Below are 21540 nucleotides of genomic sequence, written 5' to 3' on the forward strand. Positions count from 1 at the left end.
AATTAGATGACATGAAGAGAGGGAGTAGGTGGGGGGAGAGGTGGTGTTAAAGTGGGGGGGAGGAGAGACATCTAATTCAATTACCGTTAGACCGACCAACCGACCAACCGACCGGTCGTCTGCCAAGCGTCTCAATATAAAAACTCAATTTAATGGATGCCAACTTTTCCTTACACATACATATATATATATATATATAGAGGAGGGTGCTGGGTTGTCAAGGGGTCTTGAGGTCTCGGGGTCCCTTAAAAGCCTGTCAACAACATTCAGCGAAGCGGTGCGAGCAGCAAGAACTTCGAAGAGCGACCAAGCGACCGACTTGCCAGCCATAATATCATCTCTAGTATTGGCCTATAAAAAGAAGAGGGCATCAGAATCAGAACCAGAACCAGCTTAGCCCACGAGGCAAGAAGAAACTGCAATCAAAGCTGCAGTGGCAGAAAAATCATCAAATTTTATAGATTTCTTTTTTTGAGATATTTAATTAGTTTGAGGGCTGCTTTTTGTTAAGAGTTTTTTTTCCATATAAATCTTAAAAGTTTGAATTGGCATGGTTTAGATTTCGGGAAAATAGGGAAAACTTTATTGCCGTGCAGCTGAAACATCTTCGTGCCTCTAAGAACTTGGAATTGAGGCTAAGAAAAGAAGAAGCAAGAGACCACAAAGGCCGCGGAGGAGGAAGTCTAAGACCGCAGTAGGAAAATTGAAGCTCCGCAAGAGCAGCTAACAAAACAAGAAGGAAGTCTAAAGAAGATGCGACTATAAATATACCCCTTAAAGGTATGGCTAGCTAAGCTAAGGAGAGAACTAAATGACTTTCAAGTTTTAAGCTAGGAAAAGGTTTCTTAGTCAGTGAAAGGTTTCTACATTCCATATACCCTTTGCTGTTCGTTCAATGGGTATGCAAAGGAAATACGACACAATAATAAGGCCAGTTAAGGCCAGGGTGTAGCAGAAGCCAGAAGCAGCCGAGGCAGCAGCCTTAGGAAAAGTATTTGAAAAAAGAAAATGCAGCAGAGGAAATATTAATGTTAGAAAATGATGAAGAAGTAGTTGGAAAAAGTTCAAAGTTTGGCACTCAAAATATTCCTTAAAGAGCGTCCAAAATTTCAAGTTCAAAGCTAACTACGTTTTCTATAGGTTTTCCCGACCCATAAATCGCTGGAAAATTGGTTAAGTGAACCCTTGGCAGAAGTCAAATGAGCAGAAGTCGAAATCGGAGACAAAGACAAAGCCCAAGGCAGCTGCTGGACGGAATGACATTACCATAGAAATTAACAGTTCATGGACCCACTGGGCAGGCATTACTTTCTCTATATATATAGGATATATATATATAGACCGATATATATGCTTACATATAATTAGAGGGACGCAGCTCTGGGATGCTTTTGATGGGCATCGATACCGACGCTTCAATGAAGTGTGCTCATCATTCGATGGAATTTGTCACGATTACCGAACTCGATGTAAACTTTACTCCAGGCCGAATCTCATCTCTCCGTCTGTGGTACGACGACCCTTTCAAGAGAAAGAGAAGGGAAAAGGGTAGAAATGAAAGAGACAGAAGCAAGAGCAAAAGCAGATTCAGGGCTGATACTGGCAAATGGCGTAATTGATTCACTTCGATTGATTTTGGTCAGCAGCTGGGTCTGCTGCTGGTTGCTGACTTTTCTCGCCTTGTCCCCGGCTTTTGCCGACTTTTCCGCTGTTCATCTCACAGTTTGCCACGTACTTATGCGGCCTGCGACAAATGTTCATTATGAGGCATCAAACTAGTTAAGGGAGGAGCCTTCGATGATGATGAGGATGATGTGTGTGTGGGAATGGCATGGAAATGGCATTGGGGAAAAGCATAATAGGGAATATAACTCGAAAAACGAGAAGCATAAGAAGCACTTTTCCTGTAAATATTCTCAAAATATCACTTAAGACTTTAACAAACCATAAAAGAAGGAAAGTTAAATTGGAAATTTTGAAGAAAAAGCCGTCTTAAGAGGCAGTCTTCTAATTAGAATTCCCCATCTGGAAATTTCGAATTCTCTTTATGAGGGTAATTATGGGTCCGCTGTGCTGTGATATTCCGAGTATTCGGCCAATTAAAATTTGTTAACGCCTTGTATATTAATTATGTTTATGGGCCTCGATGCGCCAGTAGTTTAGGCCCAGCGGATATTATTTTTATCATCTGGCCATAAACACTCCCCCAGGAGAACTAACTTAAGATTGTGAAACGAAATAATTGTCGTCCAGCCAAGGGAGGAGAAGTCCCCAGATTCTGGGCCAAAGCTGAGTTCATGAAACATTAAATGGTTAACTTTTCGATGGGGTATATTGACTAAGTAATAAGACAGGACACTTTGGGTTAGGAAAATCAAGAAAATCAAGGAAAAACTTGTTAAATTTTGTATTAATTTTCATAATTTTCAACTTAAGAAAGATTTCCCTGGAAGAGTACTCACTTTTCTGTTACTCCAACTCGAAAATGGCCTATAATTTTAGCCTTCTTTGGTTTCAAGTTCATATTTATGCGGCCTATGGGAGCTGTTTGGCGGGACTTAAGTGATTTTGTCCGCCATCGGAAAAGCGAGAACTGCTGGCAAGTTCCAGGCCTGTGGCCTTGGTCAGCTGCTCTTTCTGATTATTGTTATTATTATTCTCGTCAGTCTCAGTCTCAGTCTCAGTCTCAGTCTCGGGGGCTGTTGGCTGGCAGGCAGGCAGGCAGGCAGGCAGGTAGGCTTGTGACCGAGAAAAATGGAAAATTTAGAAGGAAATTTAAAAGGAAAACTCGTGTCAATGTCAATTTGATTTTTGTTATGAAAGGCAAGGTAGTTTATCTAAGAAACTTTTCTTAACTTTTCCTTTATGGTTTATCTTTGAAAAAGGTAGAATTTTCTTCTTGAATTTCCCTTGGAATTTTCTTAGCGTGTAGCCTAGCATTTAGTTCATTGGACGCTGTCTGCCATTTTGATTCGTTTCTACTTGGCTGACATCTTTTTCATGTTTACTTTTGACTTAATTAGGCAGCAGGCTTGCCAAACCAACCCAACCACCCACTCCACCCCCTCCTGCAACCGACGGGGACACGTGCCCTCAGACTATAGTTCATTTTGGTCAGAAACTCGTCGGAATTCGTGACAATATTCGAGGGAACGCCGTCTCGACTCTCTTTGTTCCGCCCGCTAAGGTTTTCCAGGGATCGGGATAGGGATCGGGGGGAGGGAGGGACTTATGAACTGAACAAGAATAATAAATGAAGCGGGGGGCCCGTCGCCCGAGAGTGTTCGACTGTGAAATACGCTTTGGAAAATCCCAGAGTTTTCCTTTGCTCGCCCTTTGGACATGCAGTCCAAAAATAATTGTACATCTCCGCTGGGAGCACTTGGCCTGCGGGGGGTGGGGAGTGGTGTGGTGGCTCCTCCTTATCGCTGGACAGTAATCATAATGTTAGATGTTAGATCTGAAAAAAAAAATGGAACTCAACCCCTAAGGGGGTAGTGGGGGTAGTCTTAACTTCCCAAACAAGTCTCATAAAATCATACAAAAAAAATATTCAAAATATATTTTTTATTCTTAAAAATCAGCCACTTTGTATTGGCAACTTGAAGGAGGGAGAGAACTTCCTATCAGGCCGAGGAAATCTTTTTGTTTTTCCAAGCTTTCTTCTCTTCTAATTTGTAGGGGCAATTTATAGTAAAAGTTTTTCCTGCATTATCCAACAGCTTGCAGTGGATTTGAATGTTTTTGTAGCCCAAGCCTGCGAGGCTAGCTGGCTTTTCCTTTTTCCTTTGCCCATTTCCCATTTCCCATAACAATAATAGCAGAGAGAGAGAGAGAGTGTAGGGCTAGATAAATATCTTTGCATAATTAAATCCAATTGGGCGCACAGCTCGCAGCTTTTGTTAGCAGCTTTTGGCCAAAAAAGGGCGACAAGGGGCCAAGTCAATCAAAAGTTGGCCAGCAGCTGAGCTGGCGGCGGCGAATAACGAAACGAAATGAATGAAAATGGGAAAAATCAGCTAGAAAACAGAAATGAGAGCGCCAACGAAGTAAGACTAATTGGCAGAAGGCGAGTGGGTGGGTGGGTGGATGGAGGGAGGTGCATAAACTAATTAAATCAATTTATATAGATATAGTCCGATTCCCAGCCCAATATATATAACTCCGGCTGCAAGATCGTAAATCGCTTGGCACTTTGACCGCCCGCCAGGTCCTACAGATATAAGCTACCTCCCCCGATTCGGATATATGTTCTCGAGTATATATCTTTTTGTTTACCCAACTGAGTCCCCTGAAGTTGATTTACACTAGTCCAGTAGTAGTAGTAGTCCAGCCCAATGACGCAGTTCAATTAGAAAAATGTATATAGTAGAGTGGAAAATGAGGGGGAAATCAATGGAAAATGGAGAGAAGAAAACGAGGAAGAATGGTATTGGAAAATATTCGAAAATATTTAATTGGAAGTCCCGAACCTGAATGGCAATCATCAGTCATGGTTTAGGTTTTCTGCTGGCCACCAAAATGCTGCTGGCCATGTTTTCATATTCTGGAAAATTTTCATTTATTTTACATATGCAGTTGGGTTGGGGTTGGGGGTGGTTTTCAGTGGTTTTCCAGTTCGAGGTTGTGGCCAAGTAAACATGCCAATGGCATCCAATTGTTTCCACTGCCTGGAACTGAAATTTGGCTTAAAGCGAGCTTAGGGACGAACTCACTCGCACTTCCCTTCCCCCCCTTTTTTTGCGCAGCAAAGCGGATTTTCCAGGCAAAAAGAAGAAGCATTTAAATCGAACCACAGGGAAAACCTTAAATTAGTTGCGCCCCGAACAGAGGGGATTAATATAGATTTTATTACGGAAACAAGCAGCGGGGGGATATCAAATAATAAATTATTATCTAAGCTAGTAAGCAAAATAAATCACAGTTTGTGGCTGCGCGATTAAGCCAATATTTGCATTTTCCAAAAGTTAAAAACTAAAACTAAAAACTAGAACTTACTTTTCTGAATGTTGAATTTCCCAAGTTGACTCCACTTTTCCATAACAAAAACTGTATAAATTATTGAAAGTCGGAGCGCTGCTTTTCATGTTAAACATTTTTGTGGCTAAACTCTGGAATCATTTTTCCGGCTTTTCATTCATATTTTTTTTTATTGATTTTTGCATTCGAAATGAAAATTCCTTGGAGGCGACTGCCAGTTTAATTGAGACAAAGCCAGCCAGCCAGCCAGCCAGCGGGTGGAATTTCATTTGATTTGGCCACATAAATCGAGTGATGAAAAACCAGAAAATAAATTTGCCCAAAAGCTGCTGCTGCTGCTGCTATCAAATGCTTGTCAAATGTGAGCGACGGCCAGGAAACATTCCTCTGGCCTGGCCTGGCCCTTCTGTAATCGCTGTCTGTTTGCTTGATGGACACTATTTGTTATTAAATTGTCTGCCCTGCCTGCCCGCCCATTAGATAAAAATATATCTATATGTAGAAAATATATATAGTAGGGACTGATAAATCTCGGGCCATGAAGTTTTATGTTTGGCGATCAGTTTTTCAATTAGCGGTCAGATCTTTAGGCCAATTCGGCCATTTGGTTTGCTTAATTTTCCGTAAAATCGAACAGGTGTCCGGCTATATACCGGCAACTATTTCAATTTGGCAGCCAAGTGGCTTTCCAGCACATTAAACCCTGTCTGGGGAGACTGCTGCTGCTGCTGCTGCTGCTGCCTCTCTCAAGTGGCTGGCGACAAAAGCCAAAAAAAAAGGCATTCGGATTTGGATTTCTGGCCAAGACTGTGCATTGGTAGAAGGGAGGGGGAAGGCTTAGCTTAGTGTTCCGACGGTTCATAACTAGCGAAAGGCAGAAAGTTTGTGAACAACTTTGACGGGGATTATGGTGGGTTCTGGGTTCTGGGTTCTGGGTTCTCGGTTCTCTGGGGCTTTGCCAACTTTCCACTTGTTATGGCGAGATTAATTGCACGATCCTGTCGGCAGTTGAGATGAGATATCTGAAAGATATTGGCAAATATATAGCTTGGAATAGGCATTAAACTGGTTGGAATGTAAAAGCCAACAACCCTTTCCATATCCCTTCCATATCGGGCTATATATGTCATTTACCAAAGCAACAAAAAGTTGTTGGTGAAAGTTTCGTGGACATATTTCCTTTCTATTTCCACTGCGGTTGTCAACTTTTAGTTTAATTCGTTGAGTTTGGCAGCAAATTATATTTTCCAAAGCTTTTCGTGCTGCTTTAAATTTCTGTTTAACTTTTGCACACATGTTTGCGGTGTTTGTGTGGGTGTGTGTGTGTTAGTGTGTTAGTGTGTGTAGATACACTACTAGTATGTATATATTTTCCAGTGTTTTCCTCTGGCTTTCCGTTTTGCCTGCACTCAGTGCGCGCCCAACACTTTAGCCACTTTTCAATGGAGGCGGCCGAAAAGATTTAGCCTGGCTCCTGGCAACGTTTCAGCCCCTCTTCTGCCCGTCTGCCCGTTTGCCCGTCTGCGGAGGTATGAAAAACTCGTACATTTTCTACAAACATTTGGCAAATTGTTATAGAAAAAGCCCGCACACACACACAAACACACACACACACACACATGGGAATACATATGCGGATAAATTTGGTTGCGAAACTCGACTACAACATATGTTAACGACGCATTTGCCTGTGGATGTCTGCTGGATGTGTGCCGCTGCCTTGCTTAAGGATACCCTGTAGTTAAGAAGTAATGAGGGGTGTGATGGTTATAGCTAAGATCTGGTTAGTAAGGCAATATAATAAGATATAGGTTATATATTTCTATAATCTAGCTATTTCTAAGGCATATCATTTAATGAGTACCCCCGTGTCGATCATCTCTTTCTTGTTATTGTTTGTCAGGCATATCCAGCACGTGACACTCGCACAGCCCAGCACTGCCTCTGCCTCTGCCTGCTTGCCTGCCTGCCAGCCAGAGGTATACCCACTCTCTTAGCTGGATTTTAAATTTCATATTACGTAAAGACAAGAAGTCCAAGGAAATTGAAAGGGATAGTAGGCAGCCGAACTCGAACTGCACTCTCGCTGTTGGCTTTAAGCCAGGCCCAGGCCAAGCCCAGCTAAGAAGGAACTTGCCGACAAACAACAACAATGGCAATTACTTGCCAAATTACTCGAGTCCTCTTGGCCTAATAAATGCTCGAAATGCTTGAAATGCTGAGGATGCTTCCTAGGAAGCATTCTGTAAATAATAAGTTTCAGGAATTGAGTAATTTTCGCAGCTTGAAAGCAACTTGTGATGAGGTCATTAAATAACTCTCGAAGCCAAAGCCCTTGTAGTGAGACATAGTCGTTGTAGCCCGCAGCGCAGATTTTCCGCCGCAGGCCGTCACATTCTACTTAAATAGATTTATAAATCTACCAAATTGCGTGTGGCTTGGGCTCTCTGCTAGTCTAGTATCTCGGTTCTCGTTTTATAATTGCATTTCTGTTCGCAGCATTAAATATTAAAACTTGTCAAGGACTGCCAGGCGTCTCTGAATGTCAAGCAGAGATGGATTGAAGGAGGGTCCAACCTTGGTTAGGAATTTTATTTTGGGAAATGTGTGGAAAGTCTAGATGTTCCTAGAAAAGGTGTGTTTAGGAAAGTAAAAGATGAAATTTAAGGATAGAAAAGATAGGTTTTAAGGCAAAAAAGAAGCTGCTTAGGCAGGAGTATCATTCCAAATAAGAGAAATCACATTTCACCCTTTAAGAAACCCAGAAAATCCATCGATTTTCCATGAAACCATCTTATTTTCTCATTATTCGCCAGCTTTAGCCCACGGTGGCAGCAGCACCAGCAGCAGGCAGCAGCAGTGTCCTCCACTAGGTTTGGGTGCGGAAATTTGCATATTTTGCAGTTGCCAACGTTGAAGCTAAGGCCAGCGAAGGTAACTTTAACTGTAAGTGTAGCGGTAATCGTAACGGTAATGGCAGAGCGGTACGAGTAAGTGCTTAGGGCCCGGCTTTGAGCCGGCTTTGCGATGTAAATGCTTGCCATTTCGAATAACGAACTGCATTCCTTCCACACGCACCACCGCTGCGATATATATTCAAATATATATATTTATATATGTATCTGAATATGTACAGTAGTTAGGGGTTTTTTGAACTCGTCGAGAGTGTTGTGTTTAAACTTCATTTCCGGCGTAAAGGAGAAACGGATGTAGGGTGGTTAGCTAGCCAGCCTGGCTGGGAGTTTACAGCTTAGCCGTTGCTATTCAAATTGAATTGGCAATAAAAATGGAGGTGCCACGACGGCTGCAGCAGCTGCTTAAATAATACAATTCAATTTGAATGATTCAGTTAGGTTTTTGGCTAGGCAACTGCAGCAGAAAGAGTTGGAATTCATTACTGCGGCAGTTTATATACTCCATTTAGGGGGGAGGGGGTCAACACGGCGGATGAGCAATGTTGCAACAAAAACATGGTTGCTCATACGCAGTGGTGACCCAGGGCAGTAAATATTTGCCATTACCTGGGTATATTATTTCGTCCAGCACTTATATATCTCTGTGAAATCTGGAAAAACTGGGGTATCTGGCTAAAAATTCACAAAAAGTTATACTACTAAAGCTGTAAAGTGCCTTTTGCAAAATTAATCAGTTAATGCTGCATAATCCCCTTTGTGGCCACAGAGATATATATATTAGATATTCTAGCCAGGCAGCTAAGAAGCTTTTCCCGGCGGTGAAAGCGAAATGTAGCTGTAAAGTGAGCGGATGTAGCAGCAGACCGACCGCCCACCCCCCCGCCGGCGCTCTGATCTTTCCAATAAAGCGGAATTCCCGATTCAGATTGAGATTTTCTTTTTGTTGACTTGGAAGGAGAGCGAAGGGCGGGCTGCTGTCATGTCGAGGCAGACATCTAATCCTTTTTATGTGCCCCAGACACGCAAGGTGCTGCCAATTTGTGTGTGGCGGCTTATCACTTATCTAGGCGGCTTTTCCACACGGGGCGCTGGACTGGGTGGTGGGGCTGTACGCTGTACGCTGTACGTTACGTTATGGCTTTGCCCATTAAAGTCGAAAGCGGCGAGAAAGCCAGCACCCAGCGATGCGTGCAGAGTGGCCGGGAAAAGTTTCGGTGGGCCCCTCTCTAGGTTAGCCAGAGGGGAAGCTGGAAAATTCAGCTGCTATAGGGTGCCGGATGAAAAAAACTAGGAGAAGGGAGCCAAGAGAAAATCCTCCTTAGCCAGGGGCCATTCAGCTATTATTTCTGATGCCTTTTTATTTTAATTCCCAAATCGAAAAAGTTTCGCTTTGGCGATTAGGCGAGAGAGAACTCTAAACGCTTTAAGCGTTTGGTTTGGTGGAAAAGCCATGGAAAATCTGGTCGTAGGTCGAGGGGGAAAGCGTATGTGAAATACTAATTCAACATGTCTGCGAAGTTTCTTTTTTGCCGCACGGCCTAATGTTGCTGCTTTATCTCGTTTTGTATGCTCGAAGGAAAGGCGGGGCAAGGCAGGAAAAGCAGGAAAAGCAGGGAGGGAGGAAAGAAGGGGCGCTCCCTCTTATCGCCTAATCGATTACAAATGATTAAGTCTACGAGTTGGCGAGCAGGAAACAGCAGGAAAAGAATGCAGTTTGGCTAGAGAGTTGGTTAACTACATTCTAGCCATAAGTGATGGCTAAAAAAAAAGATGTCACATTTTCATTTATTATCCAGTTTTCCCATGGCATTTAATGCCATGCATACATGGCTTTTCATATGGCTGCTGACTGCTGGCTGCTGTAAAATGTATTCATTGCTTTTGCAAAAAGGAAAATGGGAGCAAAAAATTAAATAGATGACAACAAAAAGCAGCGCCCAAGCCACCCACAGAAGGGCATCATAAGCCAGGGAAGGCAAACATTAAAAAAAACAACAAAAAAATGAAGGGCAAGAGACAAAAATGTCAAGAGAGTCGGCTAAATGGAAAATGGAAAATTACTTAAGCCATTCGAAAGGCGCAGCCAGCCCTCCCCTCGTTCATTCATCTTGTCCTGGGGCAACGACCATGCCCACTCTTCGTACGCCCCATTTTCCCACGCTCAGCCCATCGAGGCCTTTAGGGGGAAATTTGGTGTTTTCTGCTTTCTGTTTTTTCTGTCTTTTTTTTTGGCCCGGCTAAAAAGTACAATTAAGTTCATCTACCAAAAGCAACCGCCCACGCTCCTCCCGATTTTGCGACGACGACATCGTTCTATTTGATCGATTTTTTTCGCTGTTTGTTGGTCCTGTGAAAACAAGTCTTTGTCAGCGAGGGCGTTGTTCAGGGAAAGTGGGCGTGACTAGGGCTGTGTGTGGAAAATGGTGTGAAAATGGCAGCGAAATCGATGCACTGCTTCAATGTTGACCTTGCAATAAGCTTGACTTTCTATTTCCTTGTGGGATTTGACTTTAAAAGGTTAGAGTAGGGAAAAGTTGAGGAAAAGTAAATATTAGTTGTAGAAAAAAGTAGTAGGAAAATGTAGTAGAAAAAGGTAGTAGGAAAAGGTAGTAGGAAAAGGTAAAAGGAAAAGGTAAAAGGAAAAGGTAGTAAGAAAAGGTAGTAAGAAAAGGTAGTAAGAAAAGGTAGTCAGAAAAGGTAGTAAGAAAAGGTAGTAAGGAAAAGGTAGTAGACCGCAAAAAGTATTAAGCCATTTCGTGTGCTCTTTTCATCATCAATAAATCTTTTCATCATCACTTACACGTAAAAGGTAGTAGATCGAAAAAGGTAGTAAGCCATTTCGAGTGCTCTTTTCATCATCAATTACACGTATCTCGGGGGTAATGCTCAATTGATACCACCGAAGGCTATATCCTCTGTGGACGAAACTACAATATATATATATTGGAAATTCATTTGGACGGAGATGTCCGTGGCGAGAAAGAGACAGGGAAAGTGCGAGAGAAAGAGATGGAGATGGGACGTAAGAGGCATAAGCCGAGGCATTTTAATGGCACTTTTAGTTCCACTAATCGCTTTATGATGATGACTTGACTATGCATAAGTGTGCGAGCGTGCAACTGAGTGTACGTGTGTACACTGAGAGAAAAGTTAAGAACTTCAATTTTAGGTTTTTACATACTTTCTATAAGCTGATTTATATTTTCCACAAGAAATAAGTTTAGATCACTTTTCCATTTAATTGAATTAATATTTTGTAGTAACATTTTCTCGCAGTGCATTCGAAAATGTGCACGTGTTGTTTGCAAGTAAGATTCGCATCTGCGATGTCCTAGTTAAAGTTTTCCATCATCGTCTTCTCGCCTTTTCCTCGCTCACGTAGTAATGGATCAAAGATGGCGGCTAATGTCTCTGTGTGAAAAGCGGAATGAGAAGCGGGTGAGGGAAACAAGATGGGAAATAGATCAGGAGCGTGTGTCAAAAAGAAAAGCCAAGGCCAGTAAGAGAGCATAATTAGTGAGTGGCAGAGGAAGTGAGGAAATCGATATGCAACACCTAAGTTAATTAAACGAACGCCATCTGGAAAAGTGTAGTGACTTTAATTTGGGGATTTTCCCCCCCATCTGCCAGTTGGCACGTTTCGAGGTGCCGTGGCAAAGGGAAAGTCCAGTTGGCCAACGAAGAATGAATACAGTTGACAGATTGGGTTAATTTCGAGGGGATTATGGATTCATTAGGCACCTTGTTGGTTGGCCAAGAGGAAAACCAATTTGTTGCCATGGCCAAGAGAGAGAGACTTTTGTCATTCACTGGAACAAATATAATATAAATAACTAGCCTTTAAAGTTATGATTACAAGTTATTTATGTTTGTTTGATAGCAGGAAAAACCTCAGACTCCTTGAGTTTTTCCCTGTGCAGGGCAATGGAGCTGTGGGGGGCAAGGAGCAGCAGGAGAAGGAAAGTGACGGATGGCTGACAGCCTGGCACGAAGTGGAGTGGAATTTCCCGGCGGGCTCTTTCCTTTTCCTTCTCTTCTCCTTTCCTTTCCCTCCTCAGATTGAGCTTTCTAGGGCTAATTAAAAGGACTCGGCGTGCCAGAGTAGTGGGTTAACGGCAAGGGAAAGTCTCGAGACTTGAGTTATTTTTCCGCTGCGGTTTCGTGGCTGCAACTGATGGGTTGGTTGGCTGGCTGTTCATGGGGATTTCCCTGAGCTTTCGCCGAGATTTCCCTTCAGCTCCATTCCGTTTCCGGCGGTTTGAGACGATGGCCTTGATTGCATTTTGCATGTTCGAACGACGACATTCGATTTCCCCGCTGATTGGCAGCCAACAATCAATGGCAACTTGATTATTCCGTTTGCCTGTTTTCCAACGTTTTCCACTGTTTTCTCTGCTTTTTCACATTTTCACATTGGCGTTAAAATAGCCGGAACTAATTTAATAATTTATTCAATTCCGCCCAAATGCATTGTCCCGGCATTATTGATGAGCTCGGCAGTTTAATCTAAAATAAATAAACTCCACATGCCCCGCACGCGCGCTCTGTACATAAATTAAGTTTGTAAATCCGAAAAGAGGAGGTTTTCTTTTTTCTTTTTGTTAGTTTTTATAAAAAATTAATGGCTAAAAAAAAAGGTGTTTAATTAAATGATTAATGGAGAAGCGAGATTTATATTAAATTGTGGATTATTTACTCTCCAAAATGTATTAAAAGCCTAAATTGCAGGCCCATTTAAGGCAGTGCTGATAAATTGCTGTTATGGTTTGAGTTTTGTTAATCCAATTTCACAGTTCTGCTCGCTTTCCATCTGCGAATGGCCCACTTAAATCGCATTAGGCATGTAGAACATGCTGAATGAATGAGTTCTTCGGTCCCTCTCGTTTCGGAAAGAGACAAACCCCAAACCTTTCACCCCAACGACCATTCTTCTTGTGGGTCCTATGTGGGTCAATGTGGCCATGACAAAGATGTGGAGAATAGCAAACGGCAAGTCGAAAATATTGAGAAAGTTCTCTCGGATTGGCAATGCCAAAAATAAGGCCATTAAAAAAGGCAGCATAAACATGACATAAACATGCGGAATGCTCTGTTATTAGTTGCCATCTGAGACTGGGACTGAGACTGAAACTGGGTCTGAGATCATGGCCAAGACGAAGGACAGAAATGGCCCAACCAAAGGCCACCCTTAATCTCTGATGCCTAATGTTTATGGCTCAAAGTTGCGGGCTATTTGCGAAATAGTTATCATGTTTCCATCATGATTGCAGTGATTAGAAAGTGGTTTGATAGGTCTAAAGCTTAACTTTAGTTTAAACCGAGAAATAGATGGGATTTCCAGCTGGAAACTAGAAAGCTAACTCATGATTTTTTCAATCAAACAGACGAATTTGGAAATTTATTCGATTTGGCTGGCAGTTCCCCAAGGCAGCAGCCGCAGTCAGAGCAGGGCACGCTTTCAGAATAACTAAGAGAGAGAGTCATAACCGATTTGAATATTCAAGTCAGCTGGCAAACAAACAGAAACAAACAAACAGAAACAAACCTTTTTAGCAAATCGAAATCGCTCAGACAAATGAAGGTTTGCCCCTTTTTTCGTTTTCGGTTTTCGTGAGTATTCCCAAAGCGGAAGCGTTTTGGGCCTTTTTGGCTGGCGTTTTCTCAATATTGCGGACAATGCCAAAAAGTTTTCATCCACAAACAAGTTTTAAACAAACAAATCAATTGCTGAGAACTAGAGAGAGCGAAAAGCCAAGGGAAAATTGTTCTTTAATGTACTGCAGCGGAAAGTAAACAAAAATTTAGGCGAGTTTTTCTTTCATTGGGAAAACTAAAGGCTGGATTTTTATAAGGAAATCTCTGCCTAAGCAAAGTTAAACTGAAATACAGTACAAAAGTAGCTAAGAGTAAATATCAATACTTGGTTTGGGTTGAGTAAAAAAGCAAATGTTGGTTTTTGTTTCAGCAACTACTTTGTAATTAAAGATTTTATGAGCTTAGAATGTGAGGCGGTCCCTCCCCTTAAGCTAACATGATTATTTTCTGTACCAACTGAGTGCTTATTTAGTAGCTAGTGATTGAGTTTTCCATAGATCAGTGCAGTTTCCATCTCGCAAGGGGCAACATATAGAGTGGCCTTTACTTTTACTGTCAAATTTAGCTTTTAATCTGACTAAAAGTAAGGAATCTCGTAACTTTTAACACCCAAAACTAACTTCAACCTTCTTCTTCTTAGGATGAATGCCGTTTAATCACCAACAGCACCGCCACCATATAGATCCTTAAAGAAAATGCAGCAGAAAATCACAGCTGTTTACTAAGGAAGCCACGCCATGGACAACAACAGCAGTACGGACGTACTGTACCAGTACCGGTTAGCCCCATCCGCCAGTCCGGACATGGGGGAACTGGGGGATCTACGTCAAGGAGGCATGCCAAGACTGCCGGGTGGCAACGAATCGCAGCTGGAAATGCCCGACTATGGGAATGAGAGCAGCCTGGACTATCCGAACTACCAGCAGATGGTGGACGGTCCTTGCCGTAGTATGGATAATAATGTCAGCTACTGGAACCTCACATGCGACTCGCCCATGGACTATGCCATACCGCTCTATGGCTACTGCATGCCCTTCCTGCTGATCATCACCATTATCTCCAACTCGCTGATCGTTCTTGTGCTGAGCAAGAAGAGCATGGCCACGCCTACGAACTTTGTGCTGATGGGTGAGTTCTATGGCTATGTCGTCCTTGTGGTTTTCCATTTATCGTGGCAACATGCAAGTCACTTGTTAGCCAACTTTCCATGGCTCAAGGACATGGCCTTGACATTAAGGGAGCAGGTTCAGAGGGGTTTCTTTTCCTATCTTTGCTTAAATAGTCACAGTTTCTGTTTTAGTTAGTTAGTTGGACTTAATTTGAAGTCAGCAGAAGAAGTCAGGTCCTCTAGTCCACGACCCTGAGTGGGCCCATTTGGATTTTTCCCCCATTCAGACGCCGCCTTTTATGATTATTATTTATTTTTATTCCATGTCATTTCATGCCGCGGCCGCGGTCTCTGCCCCGTGCCTCGGTGTCGGCACGTCGCCCCTTTTGGCGCTAAATGTGCCACAATGTTAAATCAGGCAGAAGTTTTGTGAGATTTCAAATAGCTGGCGATGTGCGTGCTCCCCCCAGAGACCTCCTCCTCCTCCTCCTCCTCCCCCCTGCATACACATATCCTACCATACCATCCCCGCCCATATATTATCCGATCCCTCTGTGGCTGTGCGCCACATCGCGTAATGCTGAGATATTCTAATAGCGTGTGTAATGCTAATGGCCCGCCGTCTGCCGATTGGGAAAAACAGAGCTGACAGCGGATCATAGCAGGAATTAGATAGTCAAGGCAAAGAGGAGCGGCGGCAGTTTAAAGTTTTTAACTTGGTTTTTCTCATGTTTATGAACATGAATTAGCTTAAAATGTGTTGGGGAAAAGACTGCTTTAGCTGAATTTTCCGCTGATTTATGGGAAAACGAAGGCTGTAAGCCGCCTGTAAGTGGCTTACAGGAACAGCCAGAAGAGCAGAGAAGAGGAAGTTTTCGGGTAAATCCCATTGAAGTATATTCGATTCGCTGTCAATAAAGTTGAGGTTTGAGATGGAAAGTTTAAATTTTAAATTATTCGTAAAGGCTGCACACTGAGGCTGGGGGCTGTCAATGGGTTAAGGCTCGTCCCGCCGTCACCTCTTAACCGCCGCCTGTAGCAGCGACACCCCCACGGGTGTCAAGCGCAGGCCAAGGCTAATCGCATTCGGTTCAAATGACAGCGGACCGAACGTGAAATGAACTCTGGCCCTGCAGCAGTGGTAACCGCAACAGAAATGGCTCCAAAATGGATGCAACACTGCGAGGAATTCAGGGTAATAATTAAGTTATATCAAAGATATAATCTTAAAGAAGTTAAACCCTTAGAAGTTGTTGATAGTTAGTCTTGAATCTGAGGGAAAGTGACAGGGAAAACGTAGAGAAAAGCAGCCCCTTTTTTGTTCTCTGTGCAGGCAGCTAAATGTGCAGACAGCGGGACAGCCGCAGAGGACTGTCATTCCAATGAGTGCGCAAAGGTCAGGTCATCGGGGTGTGTTGTCAGTCAGTTAAGAGCATTCGCTCGGTTCAAATGTCACTGGGCCGAGAGAGAGAGAGAGAGCGGCAGGTGGTGGGGGGGTTAGAGCCGAAAAGTGCATGAAAGTCGATTAGTTGATAAATATTATTATCCAGGTTAGTGGCTAGGGATGAGATACTAACTAATATTTATACTAAAACGGGGGGATGAAACAATATTTATTTATGATTTGTAAATTCGAATTTAAATTAATCGACAGCCTGAAGTGGGCAAATGTTTGCCTTGAACTCTGAACTGTGAACTCTTAACCTCTCTCTCGCTCTCTGAATCAACACCCAATCTAGGCTAGATGTGTTTGCTTTGGCATAGGAAGCTGTAAATAATTGATCAGCGAATCAATCGATTATGATGAGCCCCCGAAATCAGATTACAGATGCTGCCCAAAAATGTATACAGCGATGGTCATGGTCATAGCCATCCGTAATGTCCAATCACGGAATCAATTTACATTGAAAATCGCAATTGATTTGCATAAGCATTACCATAATTTCTAATTTCAACTTTACACATCTCTCTCTTTCTCTCTCTCTCTCTCTCCCAACTCTCTCTCTCTTTCAGGCATGGCTATATGCGATATGCTGACGGTTATATTTCCGGCACCCGGCCTGTGGTATATGTACACATTCGGCAATCATTATAAGCCCCTGCATCCGGTCTCCATGTGTCTGGCCTACAATATTTTCAATGAGGTAAGTCAACAAAGACTCTCCTGGCCACCACCTTCTCCTCCTCCAGCACTGAAAGAAACTTTTGGTTGGTCTTCTAAAGGGTATTAGTAATGAAGAAAACTATGGGTTATCCATTGTCCTCTACTCTTTCTGCGAGTGTCTCTTCTTCTGCTTGTGTTTTTCTTGCCACACACAAACTAATTGCCAAGGCGGCTGGGCTGGCCGAGAAAAGCGGGAAGAGCGAAAAACTGTTTGTTTTGGCTTCTGGCCACGTTTTCGAACCCCTCCACTCTCAACCCTCCAATCTAAGGCGACGCTCATTGACCTAAATAAAGTGCTCGGCTGGAAGTTTTTCCCTTCCATCTCCATCTCCCATCTCCCTTTCCCTTTTCTATACATTTTCATATTGGAACTCATTGCCCCGCTCATACCTTTGTCTCTGGGCTGATGTATGATGATGCTTTGTTTTGGATCCCGTCGCGTTATCGTTATCGTTATCGTTATCGCATTTGCTGCCACGTTACATTTTCCCCCAACTTTGCCTGTGATTTTGCCTTTTGTGTGTGTCATTTCTGTCAGCATAATGAAAGAATGAAAAACGCTGCTGCTAGTGCCACTTGCCATTTGCCACCTGCTGCCCCTTGAACGGTGGCAAGGGAATGGGTGGGGAATGGGTGGGGAATGGGGAATCCACCTCTACCTTCATCTCCCACCCATTCATTCAGCCATTCACAGCACTTATTCATTCGAGAACGTTTTTCCACCATCATCACCATGCAAACTCTGGGCTTTCCTTGCTTTCCTTCCTGCCCTTTGCACGTTTGCCTTGATTAATCAACATTTCAATTTATGGCACTCGAAGGGGGCATGGAATGGGGGGGGCACCCGCCTTGGGGGTGGCAAAGCAAAACTGTTTACTCACTTCAATGGAGTAGTGTCAAGCTGATAAAATGCCACCCCTCCCCTCCCTGCCCATCCCTTCCCTTCCCTTGCTTTGGCCATAAGCATAAGCCCGAAGGCATAGTGGTACGCTTGACGAGGCTGAAAGGAGAAGGAAAGCCGCCCTTGGTGTTAGCTGGGAATTAACCCATTTTCATTCATGAGAAGTTTCTTATTAGTTTCAGGGGAAGATTGCATTATAGACGTTCTAGTTTAGCTTTTTAGTGGAAAATGAATTAGTTAAGCAACGAAAAAATAAGTCCAGCGAAGTCATCTCCCATTTTGTACCCCTTAAAACATTTCCAACTGCCTTTGCCCCACTGTACTGGCTCATTGTAGCTACGTGCTGTTAGTGGACTCTCCGGGGATTTGTACCAGCTAAATTCCATGCTGGGCTTGGGATGTCTAGATGGATTTTGGGGAGGAGAAGTGGCAAGGATTGCTGGAGATTGACTGGTGAGGGGTAGGGGGGGTGGGGGGGGGCTGCTAAGGGAGTGGCAAGGACTATCTCTGCGTATGACTGCCATAAAATTCAACTCACATCCTGGCAAGCGGCGGCGGCGCACTCCTCGTTTCGGTAATAACCACCAGGCGGCCATTGCAGCCTCAAAGTTGAAGATTCCGTTTCATTTCTCTGGAATTTATATATGCTCCGGCAGCACGTTCTCCCCATCTACGTCCCCAACCGCTGCCTCGAATGGTGGGCATAATGACCATGTTAATGTAAAAAGGGGGTAACCATCGTTTCATTGTAAAATATCAAGGCGAGTTTATCTGGGCATGTCGGTGTAATTGCAGCCCAGTCAGACACATAAACCGGATTAGGCCACAGATTGTGCATTATATGGCTATGGCTATGTCTATGGCTATGGCTTTGGCCAAGTCCGATGTCAAGTCCAGTACAGTAGAGTTTCACTGCTAGCTGCCTGTCTGCCGCAGAGCCGCACTCATAATGGTCCATAAATGGAGCAGACACCTGTCCAGGTGGAGCTTGCAAATGGCCATTTGCCAGTTACCAGTTACCAGTTACCAGAATTCATTCGAATGCTCCTCCTTCTTCATTCCTCAACTCCTTCTCTGACGGCTAATGCAGTTGAGTGTGCCACAAATCCGATTTGGCAGACAGACAGGCTAAGGAATGACTTTGTGGGCCTTTGGGCCAAATGCTGATTTACTCACACAGCACAGACGTATATCTTTGCCAGAAGATTCTCATTCGGCTGGGGATATGTTTGGGGTTGTGGCCTTAAGATGGACATTAAAAGATTTCGAATTATATAGCTCTCGCCAGGTCTTAGGTGTAGGGATATTGTAAAACGTATTAATGATAAAAACTCCTTTAGTCACAATAAGTAAAAGTCTTGTTCAAGGAAGTTAAAGCCTTTAGCAGCTGCCAAATGGATAAGAAACCTTTCTATTTACATTTTAGTTGGCCCCCCAAAAGTATGCTACAAGCAACACAACAGAGCTGCTTCTAATCCCACCCATTGCAAACCTTCTACTTTACATCTACTATATACTTATCCCATATTTTTGCTTACAGATCATGCCAGCCATGTGCCACACCATCTCCGTTTGGCTAACTCTGGCCCTGGCCGTGCAAAGGTAAGTATATGCAATTAGGCCAATAAAAGTGCGACCGCCTTTCACAGGTCCTCGGCTGCTTCGGCTGAGATGTAACTGAATGAGTGGCTGGCTGGCTGACTGGTTGACTTGTCAATGCTGGCAATAAATCAGTTTTGTGTGTGTGTGTGTGTGTGTGGGCAAGGCAAAAATAAAATGTCAATGCCTTGAGGGGAATGAAACAAATGGTCTTACCTTGGCATAGTCAACGCTGCGTATGAGTGATGCGTATGAGTGATGCGAGTTATAATTTTGGCAGACAGCGAGACAGACAATCAATCGATTGACATCGCCTACGTCTACTTTAGCATTACTTTGGTCTTTAAAGAAAGTTCTTTAAGCTAGCCAAGCCATAAATAATAACCACTAATGTGAACAATAAACTAATTTCGAATGGGTAGCGCATAAATTTGGGCCTGTCTTCATCATGGACTATGGACTATGGACCATGGACTGAACCACTGCTGCCTTCAAGGGGCCTGGGGCTGGTCTTTGTTCTATTAACTCATGTGTGGGATCATAAATTTTACAGCTTTGCAAATAAATTTGCAAAGTGGAGTGGCGGCTGAAGGGTCGGGCCAGCGACCAAAAAAAAAAATAGTCATAAATATTTGGGCCATTATGAGACTTTGGGCCGTTTTCAAGTGGTCGAAGCTAAGGGGGTGGTTGGGTGGCTGGCTTATGCACCACCAAATAGCTAAATAATATATATATATCCCTCTATATATATAGCTTTAGGAAAAAAAAGGGGAAACGGGGTAGGAGGACTCTCTCTAAAATGCGTTGAAAATTGCCCGAGGACAAATAGCGCGATAAAAACATTCAGCGTTTATTGTTATTATTGTTGTTGTTGTTGTTGTTGTTGCTGTTGTCGACTGTTGGCTGTTGTCAACTTATTGTATTTCAAGTGTTTTTATGGCCCTTTCAGATGGTCTGATGGGTGGGGTGGAGGGGGCAGTACCCACTGAGTGAGTGACACTCTCCATAAAAATTTCATAAAACACAAAAAAAAAAACAGAATGTATGATGTATGCATGTGAGTGTATGGCAGCATATTTCCTTTCCTCCTCTTTTTTTTTGTTTTTTATGTGGCCCAAACAATGCCAGGCCTATTGGCATACTTTACAAAGGGGGCTTGAGTGGCAAGAGATATTCGAGAAATTGCACAACAGGAAAGTGCATTGTTCAAATTGGCTAATAAAGCTGTTACAGGGTCTCTCAGCTAAAGGGAAATGTTAAGCTGTTAGTCAGTCATCCCTCTAAACTAAAACAGAAGTTCTCAGCTTAATGTTTGATGATTATGAATGTTTAATTTTAAATGCTTTGCTAATTAGTTGAGTGGCTGAGTGATTGAAGTGGTGGGTTTGGGTGGGGGAGGGGTCTCATCAGTTATTGATAAAAGGCAGGAAGTAGAAGGGGTTTGCCTATAACCACTAATAACTTGAAAGTAAAGCTTGTCTGTTGGGTATATAAAATGATGTAACTTCTAATTTGGCCATTTGCCAGTCATTACTAGCTTTTAGATGGCTTAAAAACTGAGAAATTGGCCTGTAAAAGTCTAACCTTACCCCCTCCCTCCCAATCACTTTGCTATCAAAACACTTTCCCCTTCTTAAAGGGTAATCCCATGAAAGGGGTTTCCTCGCCTTGGTTTTCCCATTCGAAATCTTTATCTCCGGCGGAACATGTCCATCTGCAGGAGATTCCCATAGATGATAGCCCCCCCCCCCAAGAGCCCTTTCAAAGATGTTCTCCCTGATTGATTTATTCTTTTACACGGGTTGGAGGTTTGAGGATTGTTTTCGCAAGGGTTTTCCCTTTTTTTTTTATCTTTTTGGTTTGTTTTTTGATGGGCGAAGAGAGAGAGAGAGAGGGAGCGGCGGCTGCCATCCTTTTAGGACAAATTAACTAAATTGTTAAAATGACAAAGAAAATTAGAAGAAGGGAAGAAGAGGGGGGCGGGCCAAGACATAAGCCAGCTAAATGTTATTCATTTATTAATATCAATTCCATTTAGGACTAAACGCCCGGCAATCGTTCTTCGTCCTTGGAGCTTGGAGGTTGAAGCTTTGAGCTTGGGGGCCCCTTTGTTGGCATTTCTGCTGCTTTCAACTTTAATGAAATCCCCGCCTGACAAAGGTTCAATGAAAGATTGATTGAAAAGCATTTTCAAGTGCCAGCGCAATGGGCGTGGCCATAATTATGCGCATAAATTAGACCAACACCCAATACAGGGACCTTGGCGGGTGTAGCCACC

General features: G+C 43.2%; 1 protein-coding gene across 3 annotated transcripts in view; it reads left to right on the forward strand.

The window, feature by feature from the left end:
- Nucleotides 1–21540, forward strand: part of LOC108103695 (sex peptide receptor) — a 50536-nt gene that overhangs the window by 26086 nt on the left and 2910 nt on the right. For all 3 annotated transcript variants that reach the window (XM_017209291.2, XM_017209289.2, XM_017209290.2), the window contains exons 2-4: nt 14131–14618; nt 16612–16742; nt 19204–19265. In XM_017209291.2, the coding sequence (XP_017064780.1) occupies nt 14228–14618; nt 16612–16742; nt 19204–19265 (584 nt within the window). In that variant the 5' untranslated portion in view covers nt 14131–14227. The remainder of the gene's footprint in view (nt 1–14130; nt 14619–16611; nt 16743–19203; nt 19266–21540) is intronic.

Source organism: Drosophila eugracilis, unplaced genomic scaffold (assembly GCF_018153835.1).
Source record: "Drosophila eugracilis isolate 14026-0451.02 unplaced genomic scaffold, ASM1815383v1 contig_2167, whole genome shotgun sequence".
Classification (NCBI taxonomy): Eukaryota; Metazoa; Arthropoda; class Insecta; order Diptera; family Drosophilidae; genus Drosophila; species Drosophila eugracilis.